This window comes from Neospora caninum, chromosome XI (assembly GCF_000208865.1).
Source record: "Neospora caninum Liverpool complete genome, chromosome XI".
Classification (NCBI taxonomy): Eukaryota; Apicomplexa; class Conoidasida; order Eucoccidiorida; family Sarcocystidae; genus Neospora; species Neospora caninum.
The window spans coordinates 3,323,266-3,340,226 of record NC_018397.1 but is presented as its reverse complement, the minus strand read 5'-3'; the positions used below and the strand labels follow the sequence as shown (position 1 = coordinate 3,340,226).

At 56.3% G+C, this 16,961-nt stretch overlaps 2 protein-coding genes across 2 annotated transcripts; one reads left to right on the top strand and one right to left on the bottom strand.

Annotated features, from left to right (window-relative positions):
- Positions 1–1,919: 1,919 nt before the first annotated feature.
- On the bottom strand, positions 1,920–5,019 carry NCLIV_056980 (conserved hypothetical protein; the record flags this gene model as incomplete). Its single annotated transcript, XM_003885253.1, has 4 exons — positions 1,920–2,046; positions 2,323–2,399; positions 2,808–2,987; positions 3,652–5,019. 4 exons carry the CDS (start codon positions 5,017–5,019, stop codon positions 1,920–1,922), a joined length of 1,752 nt encoding a protein of 583 aa, XP_003885302.1.
- Positions 5,020–6,278: 1,259 nt separating this feature from the next.
- On the top strand, positions 6,279–16,471 carry NCLIV_056970 (conserved hypothetical protein; the record flags this gene model as incomplete). Its single annotated transcript, XM_003885252.1, has 17 exons — positions 6,279–6,447; positions 7,137–7,248; positions 7,741–7,759; positions 8,483–8,588; positions 8,845–8,984; positions 9,530–9,612; positions 10,393–10,450; positions 11,041–11,199; positions 11,308–11,450; positions 11,598–11,733; positions 12,266–12,796; positions 12,911–13,042; positions 13,418–13,469; positions 13,987–14,794; positions 15,274–15,351; positions 15,674–15,727; positions 16,192–16,471. The coding sequence occupies 17 exons, from the start codon at positions 6,279–6,281 to the stop codon at positions 16,469–16,471; spliced, it is 3,060 nt and encodes a 1,019-aa protein (XP_003885301.1).
- Between the last annotated feature and the right edge of the window lie 490 nt (positions 16,472–16,961).

The window sequence follows — 16,961 nt, the reverse complement described above, 5'->3', positions numbered from 1 at the left end:
CTCTGCTTCCCACGTTTCGTTTGACGCACTCCATGGTGCCACGATTTCCGTCAGCCTCGGCAGTCCGCTCACAGCATCTTCATCTTCATTCCTTTCTCTCTCCCCCCCCCCTCACATGTTGTCCTCGCGTGGCTGCGTGTGCTGCGTGGAATTGCTGCAGCTGCAAATCGATCTCTTGTCCTCGATTCGGCTGCATGCGGCAAGTCCGCGACTCGGAAACGAAGAGCGCGAGAGCTCCGCTGAAGGTGGCTATCTGGCGAGAGTAACCGTCATCAAGTCTCAAAGACAGGTGAGACACAGGAGAGAGAAGAAAGCGTTATCAAAACTGGATGAAAAAGGATGCGCACTATACCAGGAAACATGTATATATATGAAGTCATATCCGCTGTCTATCTGTAGATGAAGTAATCGAAGTGGAGCGAAGAAACCAGACTGTCTTTTTCTCGGTGAAGGCAGAGATGAAGAGGGAGGGACAACAAAGAGCGGGCGAGAAAGAAGAAGTATTCGCTTCTCTCTCTCCCGGTCTCCATCACAATGTCTGTGTCGCGCTGCCTGCGGTATATCTGGTGCTTCCATACTGTAGAGTTGAAACGCCCCGCAGTATAGAAACAGTCCCAGAAAACAATGAGAGGAGACACGTTTCTTGTGTTACCAGTATTGCGTCTCTTCTTCGTTCGCTTCCTCGTATTCTTTCGATATTTCCCTTTCTCTGTGCGTGCGTCGCTCTTCAGGCGGCGGGTTTTTCGACACTGATTTATCTGACTGCAAAGGGTGAGCCTGTGCACCTAGATTCCGAGAGCGACACTGGACAGAGACACCGGAGGTCACGTGTGGGTGGTGTGGATAACGCAACACGAAGAGGCAACTTTATTGATGAAGATACACATGCCCCAGCCCGTGCATCCGGTATATATCGTGGCAAGATCGAGATAGACAGCCCCTCACGCGTCTTCGTGAACCTTTGTTTCTGCCTTTTTCCTCTCAAGGCATTCACGACCCGCCTTTCCAAGTCTGACGTTGACGCAGAAAGGGGGTGGGTTGTGGGGTTGTTGCGCGTGAAGACGAACCTCCGGATTAGAAGAAATACAAGAGAGCCAGAGCGCCTTACGAGTGCGAAGAGAGAAACGAATCAGCGGCGAACGCTGCTGTGCAACGTTTTGCTCTCAAATCGATGCATGCAGCTGCTGTGCAACCGCCAATATCTCCGAAAAGGGGACGGCATAGACCTCTGAAAAATACACTTCTGTGTGTGTAAAGAAGGCAAATAAAGGCACGCGTTTAGGCATATATATATATATATATATATATATATATATACTTCCGTGCTTATGAGTACCCCTCGTACTACATAAATGCCGGCGTACGTGTATGTATGTACACATAGAGATATGTATATTTGTTTGTGTTTGTCGGCGGCTATCCAGGTTCTGTTTGTTTTGATGTGAACAAAATGCAGTGGAACGGAGACATTCTTTGCTGCGTTCCATTGGGGTCCACAAACCGGTTTTCCGCAGATACTGAGAAAGACAAGAAATCGGATACAAACTGTTTCAGGTGTTTGCCTTCATTTGATTAACGGAAAAAAGAAAATGTATTCTGTCTACACAGACTGACAGGTATCGAGATGCATATTTACGAATATGCGAATAGACTCCTGAGACAAAGCGTGAAGCTTCAGGACTGGAAAACATACAAATACTGCAAGTGCATTTCTCGAACAAAGAGCCTTCCAAATATGGATCCAGAATCAGTATCCAGGACCCTCTGGTTTTCTTGGGTTCCCGTAGATAGTGTGGGGAAAGGGACCGCGTCAAGAGAAAGACACGAGGGGTTTTCTCGGGGCAAATGCCGGTGCCTCTGTGTCTCGACGCGACAGAGGCACGCGAGCGACTTCTATTCCTCCGGTGAGCCGTTTCGCTCTACGAGCTCTTCTGTAGGGCGTCCCTGAGCAGCTGTTCCTTTGCTTCCTGAGAGGCGAAAAGATTCCAGGAGCGCTCGCGAGCGAGGAAGGTCAGCCTCCAGCCCCGCAGCTCGGCAAGGAGATATCTGAAGGCAGGAGAGCCGCGATGGAACACACAACGAACGCAGTTTTTTCCCTTCCTCTGTCTGCTCGTCAGCGGTGAAGCTGTTCGGCCTAGCTGAACAGGAGGCAAAGGGCCGAAACGGCTGTGGAGCGCCTGGTCCCTCCACACGCACCGTTGCACGGACGTGCGGCGGTCGAGGCTGGCCAAAATGGCGATATCGAGTCTGTTTGTCTTTTAAAACGAATAAAACCCACGTGACGCAATCCTAACGTTTTTGTCCCTTCGCTGTCTCGCCTACCTCCACTGCTCTCTCGCTAGAGGCCTGTCTGGCTCGTTCGTGAAGAAGTCTTTCTCGTGCTGGCAAATAAACAACTCCTACAGAGCGCGAGACAAATGCCGGGACACCGCAACCAGAGAGGATAGACACGCCCGAGATGACGCCGTAGAGCAGGCTGTGGAACGCGCGGCGGATGAGGGAAGTCGCCGCGAGAACCACGCAGGAAACGAGACACGTAAGCGCGAGAGAACACTGATCGGCTCTTTGGAAACCCCTCGACCTCCCACCCTTGCCTTTCTGTGGAGGCTCACACTGCTGCACGGGGGCGCGTATCCTAAGGAGGAAATCTTCGCGCCTTTTTGAGGCTCTCTCATTCTCCTTGGAGCAAATCCTGCAGAGCCCACATCACTCGCTTTCTCCAGTCTCTGGGTTCCACGCACACCCTGCCGATCTCGGCCTCTCGTTTTGTCTCGGTTCTGTGAAAACTGACGCTTTCCCCGTCTTACCTTCTTCTTTGCATTCCGGAGAGTGTACGAAAAAGCGCCAAGGGTGGCCGGGAGCGCGTCGTGTGGTTTTTCGAGACGAAAGAGGAGAGAAGAAACTTCCCTTTCAAACGGGGACAGCCAACGGTTCTTTTCGCCCAGAGCACTCCGGCCTTTCGACCGCTGATCCGATGCTCCCTCAGACTGCACGACAGAAACACACAGCAATCCTCTCGTGCACACAACCTAGCGACATACGCACGTATCCTCAGAGATACATTCAAAAAAGATATACATGTGAATATATATATATATATATATATATAGCGATATAGATAGATTGATATATATAACTGAATATATAGATAAAAGTGGGTATAGAGAATCGTGGCTCGACAGGGGAGGCACCGGCTCTGTGGGCGAAGATTCTTCAGACTGGAAGCGAACGCGAAAGATGGAGGGAAACATTCTTCCACATGAGGGCGACCGCTATACAGCTGTTTGTCCCCAGATTCCTCTACGGAGGCTGGTGAGGACTGTATCTGGCCATAGGTGCCTTCGTTCTTCTCGAGACAGAGCGCTTTCGCCTTTCTCGCGTGGACAGGCGCATGTTGCTCCTCTCGCAGTTCTCGGTCCACCCCGAAAAGCACATTCTTCGGTCGAAACGTGCACGCGCAAGTCTAGATAAATATGTATATATACAGATGGAGGGAGATGGACGTGTGGCTTTCTCCCTCTGAGTCTTTTCGTCTTTTCTCTCTGTAGCTGTGTCCTGGCGTTGCCTCGTGTGCGCCTGCACTTGTTTTTCTTCTGTGCGTTCCTTCCTTCCTTCCCTTCTTTTCGCTGCGTTTCCTCCGCGCCTTCCTACCGGTTCCTCTTCTTCGTCGAGCTCTGCTTCGTCTTCTTCCTCGTCCGCCGGGTCGTCGGCGGCCTCGGCTCCGGCAGGAAGTCCCCACACAGCCCTGTCCGTGACGTGAGGATGGAGAGGCAACAGGGAGAAGAAGTCGAAGGCGGCTTCCTCGCCAGCGCGTCCGCCTTCGCGCACGCCTGCCAAGAGACCGCTCGTCTTGCCGCGGACTCCGAGGGCCTCGAGGGCGATCCGCAGGAGGAGCAAGCTCTCATTCGTTAGCTCTCGTTCGCGCAGGCTAAGGTGCGCGCCGAAGTGAGACAGAAGGCGCGCCTCTCCGCCGACGGGGTTCCCGCTGCTAGGCGGAGAGTGGCGAGAAGCGGGGTCTGTCCCCAGAGCGCGCTGGCGACGCAGGACAGAGGCGAGCGCAAAGAAGAGGAAGAGGGAGACGGCGGCGGGTCCGGAGAGCGAGGCCAGCAGAGCCGGAGCGGGATGCATGTCTGCAGGACAGGAGAGACCGGGGAGGAAAAGGTCGTGACATTCATCAATCAGGGGCCAGAGGGCGTCGAGCGCGGGGGACAGAGAGGCCGCGGGGAAGGAAGAAGACGCGAGACAGGCGGAGACCGGAAGCGAGACGTTCAGAGCCATGAGGAAATGGTAGACGGCTTCTGAGAGAGTCCGCTTTTCAGACGCAGAGAGGGACGCAGGGTCGGCGTGAGTGCCCAGCTGGGAGGGAAACGTGTCCTTGATGCGCGTCAGACCTTCGGTCAAGGCTGCGGCGGACTGGCAAGCCCCACCGCGAACGCTGCGATGCAGGGTCTCACAGAGCGCAGCCGCTGACGGCGTCGCGGCGGAGGAGAGAAGCCGGGACGAAAGATCGCGGGAGAGACAAGACGGCGGAAAGGCCGAGCGAGCAGAGAGAAGGCCCCGGGCGTCTGCTGCGTGTGCGAATCCGGCACGGAGGCGGGCCGTGCAGACAGCCGATGGCGAGCGAGGGAGCCGCGAAGAGCGACACGGACCAGGCGCAGCCGAGGGCCGAGGAACGGAAGCCGGAGAGGCGCACGCGCGAGGGGCGGGAAGATGCGAGGCAGAAAAGCTTGGAAACGAAGAAGACGCAAGAGAAGAACACGCGCTCGTGCTCTCGGCGTGGAGCGGCGCGCCGGCAGAGAATGCACACGGAGCACGGCTGGAAGAGGCGCGAGAAGAGCAGGAAGGGCGGAGCCTCCTGAGAGACGCAGCGGAGGCGGCTGAGTACCCAACCTTCGCGGGGTGAAGTGTGCCGTTCGCTCCGGAAAGCGAGAGAAGAGACAGCGGCGCGGGAACGGAAAACGGCGCGGCAGAAAGGCGCCCCTGGGGCACGCACGCCCGAAGCGAAGAAGGCGGCGGCATTTTGCAAAGAGGAAGAAACGGGGGTGAAAACGACGAGGGAGAAGAAAAGGAAGAGAGAGGAGAACAGAGACGAGAGAGAAGAAAAGGCAACGCGCACGAAAAAAGATGATAAGGATCTCACGTTATCGGCGGACGAAGATTTTCCCTTTCACCACCGACAGATTGCGAGACAGACAGGCGACGCACAGAGAATCGGCAGAACTCGACGAACCATCCTCGCGGCTGGGCCCCGGTCCACAGACATTTGCACACTCGAGAAACGAGGAAAGACCCGGCCATTCCCCTCTGCGTGCGCGGCGAGGTCTTTCTCCCTGTTCACATACACAGTCTTTTGGCGTCTCTCCTTGTTCTCGTTTCTTCTTTTCAGTTGCGAGAGAAGCTGGCGTTTTCCGCGCTGCCTGTGTCAGAGAGGAGAGGCGCGCGAGACCGGCTCCTCAGGTGTATATGCGCAGGGTAAGCGAGAAACAGACGATCGTCGGAGACCTGTCGCGCCTGACGAGGGCCTTTTCAGAATAGCGATGGAGACCCAGCTAGACACTTGTTGCTGTCCTTTCTGCATGCGGCGCGAGTTTCCCGCTTCTGTGCACTGTGCAGAGTCGCGAGAGACTTCGCGCTGTGTGCATGCGCGAGGTCTTCAGCGAGACAGAACGCGCTTTCGCGGTCTCCTCTACCGTCTCTTCAGAAACAGAAGAAGCGAGAGAAACTTAAAAACACCTCTAACACGGGGGATTCTGAGCAGAAGGCGCCGGAGTGGAGCATCCGCTGATGTTTTACCGGCCGAACCCGCGAGAGAAGGCCGTCGCGAGCGGTCTTCCAAGATCTGCGATGGTCATTTCTGTCACCGCTTTGTCTCGAACCCAGGTTTTGTCTCCTCGTTCGCCCTTCGTCGCGTGTTTCCTTCTTCTCTGTTTCCTTGTCTTTTCAGCCTCTTTTGTTTCCTGTGTCTCCCTCCGGCCGTTTGTTTGTTCGTCGTCGTCTGGCCTTCTGCGAACTCCGTGTCTCCTCGGCTCCGTCTCTGTCTCTCTTCCTCGCCGTCTCGCACCCTGCACACGGCCTTCTCTCCTCGGTTTTCCTTTTCTGCCTTCGTTCGCATTCGCCTCTGGTTTTCGCTGTTCTTCCTGCCCCCGGCCTCTTTCCTAATCTCCCGGCTTCTCCGCTGATCTCTCCCGTCGCCGCTCCTTCTCTGTTTCTCCTGTTCCGCCGCTCCTTCTCTCTCCCTCCTCTCGCCTGTCCCTGGAGAGGTTCCTGCGCGACAAAGAATGAAGAAACGTGCTGTCTGCGGGAGAAGACAGTTTACGGCTTTCTCTCTCTCTCTCCTTTTGCTTCTCTCGGCCACGCAGGCGGGGGAGGCCTTGAGGCGCAGAGAGACCGAGAGCGCGAGAGAAGACCGGCAGAGAGAAGATGGCGGGAGACTGACGCCGCAGGAAGGTGAGAGAAAACGCGGAAGGCCGCTCGGTCCCGGACTCGAGCAAAGCGACAGACGTGTGCGTTGGAGAACGTTGTTTCACTCGATAGTCGATGGTCAAAATCTTTCCAAACATGGTGCTTCTTTACGATCCCGGGGGACAGAAGAAAGCAAGTGCACCTTCTGCCAGCGAAGGCGGGGGCGCGGAGAGGACGCGAAGGGCCTCGCAGCACACGGCGAGAAGGCGGTCGCAAACAGCGATAACACGGGCCGACGCAAAACCAAGAGACGCGGACGCTAAAGAAGCAGAGCACGAACGGCAAAGGAAAGGGGAGGTGAAACGGTTGGGGGCGCGTCTGCATGGACAAGCAAAAAGAAACAGAGCGCATGAGAGAAAGGGGTCACAGAAGGTGTGCGGCAAGAAGGACTCCTTTCATTTTTCTTCGCTTCGATTCTGTTTTGTCTTCGGTACTGTCTAGTTTTTTCTCTCCTTTTGCTGTGGTTAGCCTCGCGTTTCCCCTTTTCTCCTGTGCTCCTCTTCTCGCGCAGCCCTCGTCTCCTACGCTCTCTCTTCTCTTGGACTTCCCTCGCGTCTTTGCTCCGTATCCCCTCCGTTCGTTCTCTCTCTCTTCTAGTTTCGTCTCCGCCACTCGCTCTTTCTTTCCGTCTTCATTCTTTTCTCCTCTCCTTCCTGTCTTGTCTGCCTCCGCAGCTGGCGAAGCTTTGGAACGGCTTCTCCCGACCCTCCAGGCTCGAGAGCAGGAAGCCTTCCTCAACGTCAGTCCCGAGCGCATGCAGATGCTCCAAGCCGCTGTCGAACGAAAGTGAGAGAAGCACGCGACACTATCTTCTCGTTAGGGCCACAATCGAGCCGCATACTTGGTACAGGCTTTGTGCAGCAGAGGCATATATATATATATATATATATATATGTATATATATATATATAAATGTAATTGCTTGGTGGAGACATTTACACTTTCTGATCTACATATATGCGTTTATACGTGCATAAATATGTATGAAAATCTCTCGCTCTCTCTCTATAGATACATATGGACAAGGAGATGATACATGGATGGTTGTCTTGACGTAGGGAGATGTATCGGACTGCTCTTGAGAGCAGTGGAGAGGCCCCGTGTGTGTTTGACGCATCTGGCTCGCCTCGATTTTCTTCGCTGTATTTGCGTACGCCGACGTTTTCCTCTGGCTCTTTCCAGGAGTGAGTGTGCACACGAGAGCGGCCTCCGAAGATAAGCACTTTGTCCACCTGTGTTTTCGTTCTCGGCCCCTCTCTTGGGTTTGTGGACTCGCAGATACGGAGAGAATGGACAAGCTGTGGATTTGCACAAGGCCACACAGCTCCTACGTCAACTGGTCAGCTGTCTCATGAACACAACCCCCCTGTTGGGAACAACAAAGAAGCCGAACTGGTTGTTTCAGAGATGTCGATGTTTCTAGACGCCTCTTCAGGTGTAGAGCCGCGTACCGCACGTGGCTACCCCGTCGTATTGCATCTGTGCCACTGTCCTTCCGCGTTCGACTGGTGCGGCATGCATGCAGCCATCCAGCTACGTCGCGCGTTTTCTCTCGGGAAGGGCCTTTTGCTTCTCTGCGTGGCTGCTTTCCAATCTCGTTACGTGGCTGCAGCCGTGCGTCTATCCATAACTCGATATAACTCTGCAAATGTGTTCCTCAGAAAAGTGGGAAACTTCCATATGTTTTAGGGCGCAGAACTCCGACTCTCTCACGGATTCATTTATAGACGGGGGAGGACGGGTACTGCGTATTCATGTTCCTTCTGGGTTGGCATTCTCTTGTCGTCCGGAGTCTCTCCCTCCCTGAACGCAGCCTCTTCCCCACACCCTGCTCTGTTTCTCCGTCGCGTTGTTCTCGCTTCGCGTTCTCTCTCGGTGTCGCGCCGTCTCTGCCTCTCCTCTTGAGTCTTCGTTCCGTCGCTCTTCTTTCCGGTCCTCTCCTTCTCTTTCGCTGCATCCTTCGCCTCTCTCCTGCATTTCCATCGTACGCGCTTTCTCTTCTCCCGTCTCTTTCCTCCAGACTTCGGACGGGCGTCAAGATGCGGCAACTGCGCAGGCTCTGTACGAGCTGGGAGATCTTCAAATTCGAGGCAAGAACCCACCGACTCTACCAGACCCTGGCCGACGTTTCTCTCGCTGTCCCTGAGCACTTTGAGTTCTCTCCATCCTCTCAACCTTCGCTTTCTCATCGTCTCATCTCCGCAACCTACATCGTCTCCTTTTACTGTCGCTGTCTCTCACCATTGTTGTGTCCTGCTATCCTCTCGGCCTTCCCTCCTTCCATCGGCTCTGACCTTCCTCTCTCCCCATCGCCTCAGAGGCGTTCTTTCTCTCCTTCAATCCTGTGTCTCTCCATCTGCTTTCTTTTCTTCTCTCTGCCAGGATACCCGGGTGTTCTTGGACGCGTCACGCGCGACCTCCATAGCGCAGTTCGCGACTTCCGCGCCGCTGCTCTCCTCGGCTACGGCCCCGCCCTGCATGCGCTAGGTGTGGCCTACGCCGTCGGACTTGGGCCTTTCGAGGTTCGTGCGAGTTTCCCTTTTTTGTTCCGCCAAGCCACGCCGGGCGCCCTTCTATAAGCAGCCAGGGATGGGCGTGCACACATTCTCACACGGGAGTTCGACTGCCCAGCGACAAAATCTGCGCGATGCTGCACGTTGCACCGGTTTAGATCGTGAATGTACTTTTTCTCGCGTCCAAAGTCTGCGTAAGCGTCCGGCGACAATTCAAGCGCCTCCCGGGCTCCTGTCTGTACACTGCGTCCTTTCTGGACCCGATGCCCCTACCTAATGCTGACTTGTCGCGCTGCGTGTGTGTGCGTCTCTTTCGAATTCTCTCTCGATATGTGTCTGTGTTTCCGCCGCCTTCGCTGGCTCCGATCCATTGTCCTGTTTCGAATTCACGCTGTCTCCACAGTCACCTCTGGGTCTGCAGCTGAGTCGGGTGAAAGGCAAACCTCGCGAGGTTGTCCAGTTTCAACTTCGCGCGGTTCTGGCTGCACTCCGCGTGGATCTCGGTTCCAGCCACGTCTCTGCCTCTCGCGTGAATGTCATGCGTTTCGCTGCAGCCGAATGAGGCTGAAGCCGCCAGGCTGCACTACCTCGCTTCGCTGACGGACTACATCCCCGCGGTTCTGGCCACGGGGTTCAGGTGGGTTGAAGAAACTGCACATTGTTCAGACAGAGGCGACGGGCGGATAAGGGAAACCCGCGGCAGGCGTCCCTCGACAACAGAACGCCTTTGATGGCTGCAAAGTGGCTCTGCATGCGAGGCCTTGCGGTCCTGAGAGTCGCTTTGTCTCGATTGTGCATGCGCTGAACAGGACGCCGACCAGGGCGTTCTGGAGACACATTTTGAAACGTGCTGTTGGGGGCGGCGGTGTACAGAAACAGTGACGTTCACTGTGACACGAAAGGCGTTCTAGGACTCTGGCCCTTGATGTGAACTGTGAAGACACGTCCTGTGCTCGATCTGTGCCCTGTCCCCCTTTTTCAAGCAACCCTACTGCTTCGTCCTCCTTTCCAGCAGCCCCGCTGCCTCGTTCCCCTGCTATCTTGTGGGCCATCTTCTCGTTCCCTGTTTGTTTTTGTTTCCCCCCTTTTGGGTTCATGTGTATCGGACGCCTTCTCCGTCTTCCCGCGAGACCCCGTTTGCCTTTCAACAACGTCTCACTGGCCGTTTCCTCCTGTTTCGCCGCTTCATCTCTTCTCTCAGGTTTCCATCTCCTTTCTCCTGTGCCGCGTTGTTGCTTCTCTTTCTCCTTTCTCTTTCGTCACGCCCGGTTGTTCTCTCGCGCTGCCTTTCCCGCCGTTTCGTCTCGCTTCCACTCTTTCTCCGTCCCTGGACTCGCGACTCGTCTGTTGTCTCTCGATGTTCGCGTCCGTCTCTCTCTCACCTTCGTTTTCGCTCCTTGTTCCCCCTCTCTCCCAGGTTCTTGCACGGCGACGGAGTCGCTGCAGACTGCGAAACTGCACTCCGGTACTACAAGGTAAGAAGAGGAAATGCGATGCAGGGGCGGCGCAAATGATATCGAATTCGCAAAAAGACCAAGAATGCCCCGAAGGAGACGCATCGCCCCGCAGATTATCGGGTCTTCCCTCGGTGCGTTGGTTTTGCCTTGGCAAAGAGATATATGGGAGCGCTTTTGGTTCTGCAGGCTTCTCTCAGCCATCCGAAAAGCCGTCTCACCTCAACTGCCGCGCCTCCTCTGGGTGGTGTAATCTATGTCAGAGTTCGGGCAAAGTAGGGTCGGCGTGCACGTTGTGGTTCTGTTGACAAAACGTCGATTTCAAACGGCAGATCGGGGCCAAACTGTCTCCAGAGGTCTCATAGCCGCGCTCGGCCGGCGCAAACCGTCCAAGTCCTTCGCTGTGTGTCTGCTGGCTGTATGAAGAAGTGTTGTCTCCTTTTGTCTCTACCTTGCATAATGGAGTGACGGGGACAGGGCGTTTGGGTTCCCGTGCCTCTCTCTCGGGGAGGAGACGCAGTGTGGTCATTTGAAGGGTGTCCACAATCTTTCTCGTCTGAGCCGCTTCGGCTTCTTTCTGCCGGCGCACCTTTCCGTTTTTCCCCCTTCAGTTTGCGGCGGAACGAGCCGTTCAGTTGCTCGCCCCCCCCCCGCCAGAAGGCGAAGACAGCGGCGGGTTCGTTCCGCCACCCCCTCTGGGCGAGGGCGACCGTCTGACGGACCAGACGATTGCGCAGTGGCGAGAACTGCAAACTGTGCATACCCAGCAGGTGAGAAGCGCGTACGCCGCACGAAACACCGGAGAAAAAAACGCGTGGCGCAGCGAACGATGGCGCGACCCAACTCGCGCGCTGCCTCTGCGCCCTTGATGCCCTCAGAAAGAAATCCTTCAATACTGGGAGCAACAAGCGAAGGACGGGAACCCGATGGCCCAGTACGAGCTTGCTAAACTTCGCGAGCAACAGCCTCCGCCCTCAGGTTCCACGGACCCTGGGGACATCAACGCCGAAGCAGAGAGACTGTATGTCGCCTGGAGCGGTCACGCTTCTGCCTTTCCTCTCGATGTCCGGCGGCCCGAGACGGGCTACGCCGGGCATCGACTTTGTCTCCGACGCTTTCTTCCGGCTGTGCAAGGCGTCTCGTTTTCTTTTCTCGCCTCTCCTGTCAGGCGGCAAGTGGCGGATCTTTATAAAGCCAGTGGCGAGCAAGGCCTCGCGCCTGCACTCAGAGACCTCGGCCTTCTCTATCTCCAAGGCCACGGCGTGGAGCGGAACTTTCCCAAGGCCGTCGAGTGCTTCAAGCGGGTGCGTGAATCGCCGCGTTTTCGGCAGAAAAAACTGAAAACCAGGAGGGAGACGCAAAAAAGCCGAAACGGCGCACTGACGTCGCATGCGACGCTGACGAACTGCCTGGGGCCAGTCCAGTCTCCGTTGTACCCTTGGGTGTTCGAAGAACCAGGCGCGCGCTACCTTTAGAAGCCCCTGCGCCTTCGTCACCCTTCCTTGTCGGCGTTATCCTTTTCCGAGGGGGGGGTCGTCCCGTCGGCGCTGAACAAGGCCCGGTTCCGCGATTGTTCTGGCTTTCTTTCGTGACGTGCGTGCACCACGTCTTCTCCACAGAAAAGGCCACATGTTTCCGTTTCCTCAGGCACTGACAGACACGGTTCAAACTGTTCTTCAAACACTCTTCACGCCTTTGCTGTGCAGAAACTACCGCTCCAGATTACTTTGGAACGGGCCTTTTGGAACGGTTAAATTAGTAGATTGAAAGCCCGCTAGACCTAAGAGAACATTGAGTCTTTTGTGGGGAGTGTCCCGGCATGTGTGTTGCTTTTAGGCCGCCGACCTGGGAGACCCAGAGTCCCAGAACTATTTGGGGTACTTGTACTACTTTGGCGCCAGTGCGCCCGCCCCGTCTGAACCCGCCCGGACTGCGCCGCGCTTCGCTTCTGATCCCGTCCAGCTCAAGAGTGATGACCCGTCATCGCCTCTCGCTGTTCTCTCTGCGTCTCCGCGTGGGAGACAGCCGGAGACGCGCTCGCCATCCGGTTCTCACCCGCCGTCTTCTTCGCCCCCTGCGGACGACATGTTTGTCATTCCGCGAAATGAAAGCTTGGCGCTCCACTATTTCACTCAGGCTGCTCTGAAGGAGTACCCGGAGGCTCTGTTCTTCCTGGGAGAGATCGAAGTCCAGGCTTACACGGCGCAGGAAGGGACAGAGGAAGGCCGAGGTAGAGCGAGAGACGGCAAGGCGGGGCGACGCGAGAGGGACAACGCAGACATGCATGCGGCAGACGGCGAGAAAAGACAGAGAGAAGGAACCGCAAGACGTGGGAGAAGAACAGCACGCGCGCCGCAAGATGACGAGGTGCGGCAGCCACCCAAGCGAGTAACAGAGACAAGCGAGAAGTAAAGAGAAGCGAGAAGCAAAGACAGGAGAGTAACAGAGACATTTTGTCGAGGATTTCGCTTTTTGCTTCAGGCCCGCCTCGCGAAAGCGCTCCGGCTCTATCAACGTGCTGCAGATGGAGGCTACATTCTGGCCGCGTGGAGAGAAGGCCAGTTGCTGGAAGCAGGGAAGGGAACCCCACGTAGCTGCGAGGACGCCGCACTGGTGAGGAGAGACCTTCCGCGCGTGGAGTCGGACGGGCAACGAAAAAGCCAGTCTAGACACGCGCCGCGGGTGTATAGGGCCTCGCTGTTCGAAGCGATGAGGTGGAAAGAGCGCGGAGCGGATGTCAGCGGAGGGAGGCGGGGGCGCAGACTACGCAACCGAACGCGGACGGAGCGAAAGGGTGTGTTTTGTCACGCGGCACTGGTCACGTCACATATCGCGACAGCCCACAGTTTCGGGGTTTCTGCCCCACTCGCCGTCCAGGAACTGTTTCTTCCGTTCTGTTCTCTCGCTTGTGTGCGTCGAGTATGTCCACACATCGTTTCAAGCCTCCACAACTTTCTTTTCTCGCGCGCGGCTTTGCTTCGTCGCCAGGCGTATAAACTCGTCGCTGAAGCCGGGCCTTGGGTCGACGACATTCGGAGAGGTACTGTTTCGTTTTTGTCCACAGCTCTGAAAAAAAATTATCAAAGACAGGAGGGCTTGATCTCGTCCGCCCGATCGGTTCCTGGTTTTCTGTGTCGGGCGGTCCTCATTCGCGCGTGTCTTTTATCCTTTTCAACAGCCGTTCTGCCATTCGTAGTCGGTGTCGCCCTGCCGTGTCGTGTTCACTGTATCTTGGCGCGGTTCGGACTCGAGGCCCGTCCACTGGGCTTCCGCCTCTTCTGCCTCCGTTTCTCCTGTCTCTCTCTTGTGCGTCTTCTCTCCGTTCTCTCCTGGCCTGCGGTCTTGGCCTGCTGCGTCTCCTGTCGGCTGGTTGGGGGCGGGCTGTTTGCTCTCTGTCTCCGTTCCGCCCTTCGCGTCCTTTGCACAGGCGAAAGGCCCAGAGTGCCTCAGTTGATCAGGGAACCGCGAGGGACCCCGCGATGAACCCGCGTGTCTCCTCTGGGCTTTCCGTCGCACACGATACCGCCGAGGTCTTCCTTGTCTTTTGTCCTTCTCAGGTATCGCCCAGTACGTGGCAGGCGACCTGGAAGGCGCGCTCCTGACGTATGCATTCGCCGCGGAGGAAGGTTACGAAGTCGCGCAGTCGAATGCGGCCTTTTTGTACAGTCGTTTTCGGCCTTCGTGGGTGTCGTCTCCCTCGTTAGCGCCTGCCAAGAGCCCAAAAAGGGCACCGGGCCCGAGCTCCACCCGCGACGGCACGGCCTATCCGATCGAGAGAGATGAGGTGGGCGACTCGGCCGGTGAAAAGAAACGCTCGTTCTGGAGAGCGTTTGCAGATCTGTGGGGAGGCGATGAACGCGCCACGTCGAGAGAGGCCAGGACGCGAGAGGAGGCCCAGCGAAACGCTGAGACAGAAGCTAAAACAGTCGACCGAAGGACGACGAAGCAGAGGCTCTTTCAAAATCCGTTGCAGATGGAGGAGCCGAACACAAACGAAGCCTACGGGCCGGACACAGACTCCGAAGGCTTCGCCAAAGCGGTCCCCGTCAACCAGGAAGAAGGGGAATGTGTGTGGGGTTTGCGGTATCAGGGAAAGGGAGAGGACGGAGGACAGCAGCAGGAGACGAACAGAAGCAGAAGAGCTTCTGGAGGACGAGAGGAAGGAAAGGAACGAGACCAGTCCGCATTCGTGAACTCGGACGACCGGAGAGGCAGCGCGTGGACAGAAGAGATAGATCACGCAGAGAGTGAGGAAGACTCTGTGCCTCCTCGCCTTCCGCAAATCTACCGCATGTGGAATCGCGCGGCGCTTCAAGGCAACCCGGCGGCTCTCCAGGAAATCGCGAAATTCCACATCAACGGCAGGTAGGCAACGTCAACAAGCTCTGTTCCGGTTCAGCGAAAACTGCCTCCACGAGACTTGAAGTATCGCTCCTTGCCTCTGACTCCTTTCAAGCCGGTGCGCCAGCCGTTGGATTTGCTCCCAAAACAAACCGGACCGACCTGTGGGGACCGAAGTTTTTTCTCGCGGACGCAGCTGGGCGGCAGCCGTCTACCTGGAAGTTTACGTTGCCGCTAGAGAACACGCTTCCCTCTCTCTTCTCTGCTTCCAAGTTGTGCTGGTTTCATCTCGCTCACGGACGCTGTCTTCACTGCCGAGGTAGTAGCGAGTTCAACGGCTAACGCCCAACGTACAGATCTATCAATAGACTATATATATATATATGAGTGGTTTCCGAACACGGGTGCTTTTGCTAAGTGTGTCGAAAAGGAGTGGATGTGGTGCGTTGGCTATCAGACTGTGTACGGTGACGTCTCTGTTTTCTTTCTCTCTTCATTTACAGCCCTGATGGAGTGATTGTGTCGAGTCCCGAGCTGTCCGTGGAGGTCTTGAAAATCTCTCTCGCCCACGGGGATGTGAAGTGAGGCCAGCACGCAGTCGGGGCCCACCAAAGCTCGCCAGCCTCTCTAGAGAAGCGTCTAGGCGCATGCATCGACGTCGAGAAACCCACGAGATTTGCATATAAAGGGAGAAAGACGCTGACAGGTCGGCGTCATCGGACGCATCGGCAGACAGGTGCAAAGGTTCGGACACCAGATGGACGAAACGGCACGCCGTTCGGTAGCAAGACAGAAGCGTGGACAGCCACTCGATAGGTCGGGATACAGGCAAATCACTAGAAACAAACATTTGTTTTTGGAGCGCGAAGCTTCAGCCAGCGACTTTTTACTTTGTTTTTACAGGTCCCTTCCAGTCCTTGCGTCTCTGTATGAATCGGGAACGTCGATCACACCGCCGTAAGTTGTGTCGTTCCTGTTTCCGAGATCCTCAGTTCGTCGTCGCCTTGTTTAACATTTTGCAGCCTGCGCGGCCCGTACAGAGCCTTTTCCCCTTTGCCAAGTTTTCGCGTCTCGCACAGGATCTAAGAACGAGATCTGTGAAGTCGTCGCGCCTCAGGCTCTGCCTCCGGGCCACCCACGTGCCCCACGAGAACGTGCACACGGAAGAAAAAAAAGGGCGCCCGTGCACGCCCGCTGTTAGGCAGGTTTTCCGGGGTTCAAGGCGTCAAAAACCCACGAGCTGTAACACGACTCTCTTCTTTTTCTCGCTTCTGCTGTCTCAAAGTCCATTTCACGTGAGGGAAACGGCGCGGAGTCTAGGGGTGTATGTCTGTCCCCTCTCGCGTCATGCACCGGTGTCGAGGCCTCTGGACGGATTCCCACCTCCCCGGTTCTTTCTGCCTCTCTCTGTCGACTCTCAGGTTGTATGGACGCGCCATCGATCTCCTTAAATTCTACGCGGAAGCTGAGCAGGCGCACGCAGCTGCGGGGCCGCAGCAGGCGCTCCGGTCAGGGGTGGGAACGCCCTGGCAAGGCTGGCGGGAGGCGCTCCAGCGCCGCTTCAGACGGTGGGGTCTCGCGGCTCGGATCGGCCGCCTCAGAGTGAAGGAGAAATTCAAGCGGCGTGCGGCGAGTGGCGAGAAAAGGCCTGGGAAAGATGGCGTCAGTCGAGCGTGGTGGGGCAAGAAGTACAGAGACTGAGGCGGCAGGCACACAACTCATAAACGGGCAAAGGCCGCGGTGCGCCCGAAACTGCTCACACTGTTCGGCAGAAGGGTGTTCAGCTCCTAAGAAATACTCACTGGAAAAGACAGAGGGACGAACCGGGTTTGCGAGAATGCGGTGAGAAGTGCAAGGAGGAAATACGAATGCACGCAAGCGTTCAAAGCGAGGACAAAGTGGCAACGAACATAGAGAGCCGAGCCTGAGTGCTTGCGAGCGAACCTCCGGTCGCGGTACCGCGGGCGGGAGAGGAACAGCGGGAAAATGCAAATGGGATAGGAAACAGCAGGCGAGACCAGCCGTACGAAGGAACATTAAGCAGCAGGGGAGGATGGGAAAAGGGAGAAGTCGCGTATTTCCGAAGGGTTCAGGGGACCGAACGTTTGCGCCATGCTGCAGAGGAAATGGATGTTATTTGGCTGCCACTTTCTTGACCACAGAGAGCAGAATGCGACCAGGAGGGAGAGCC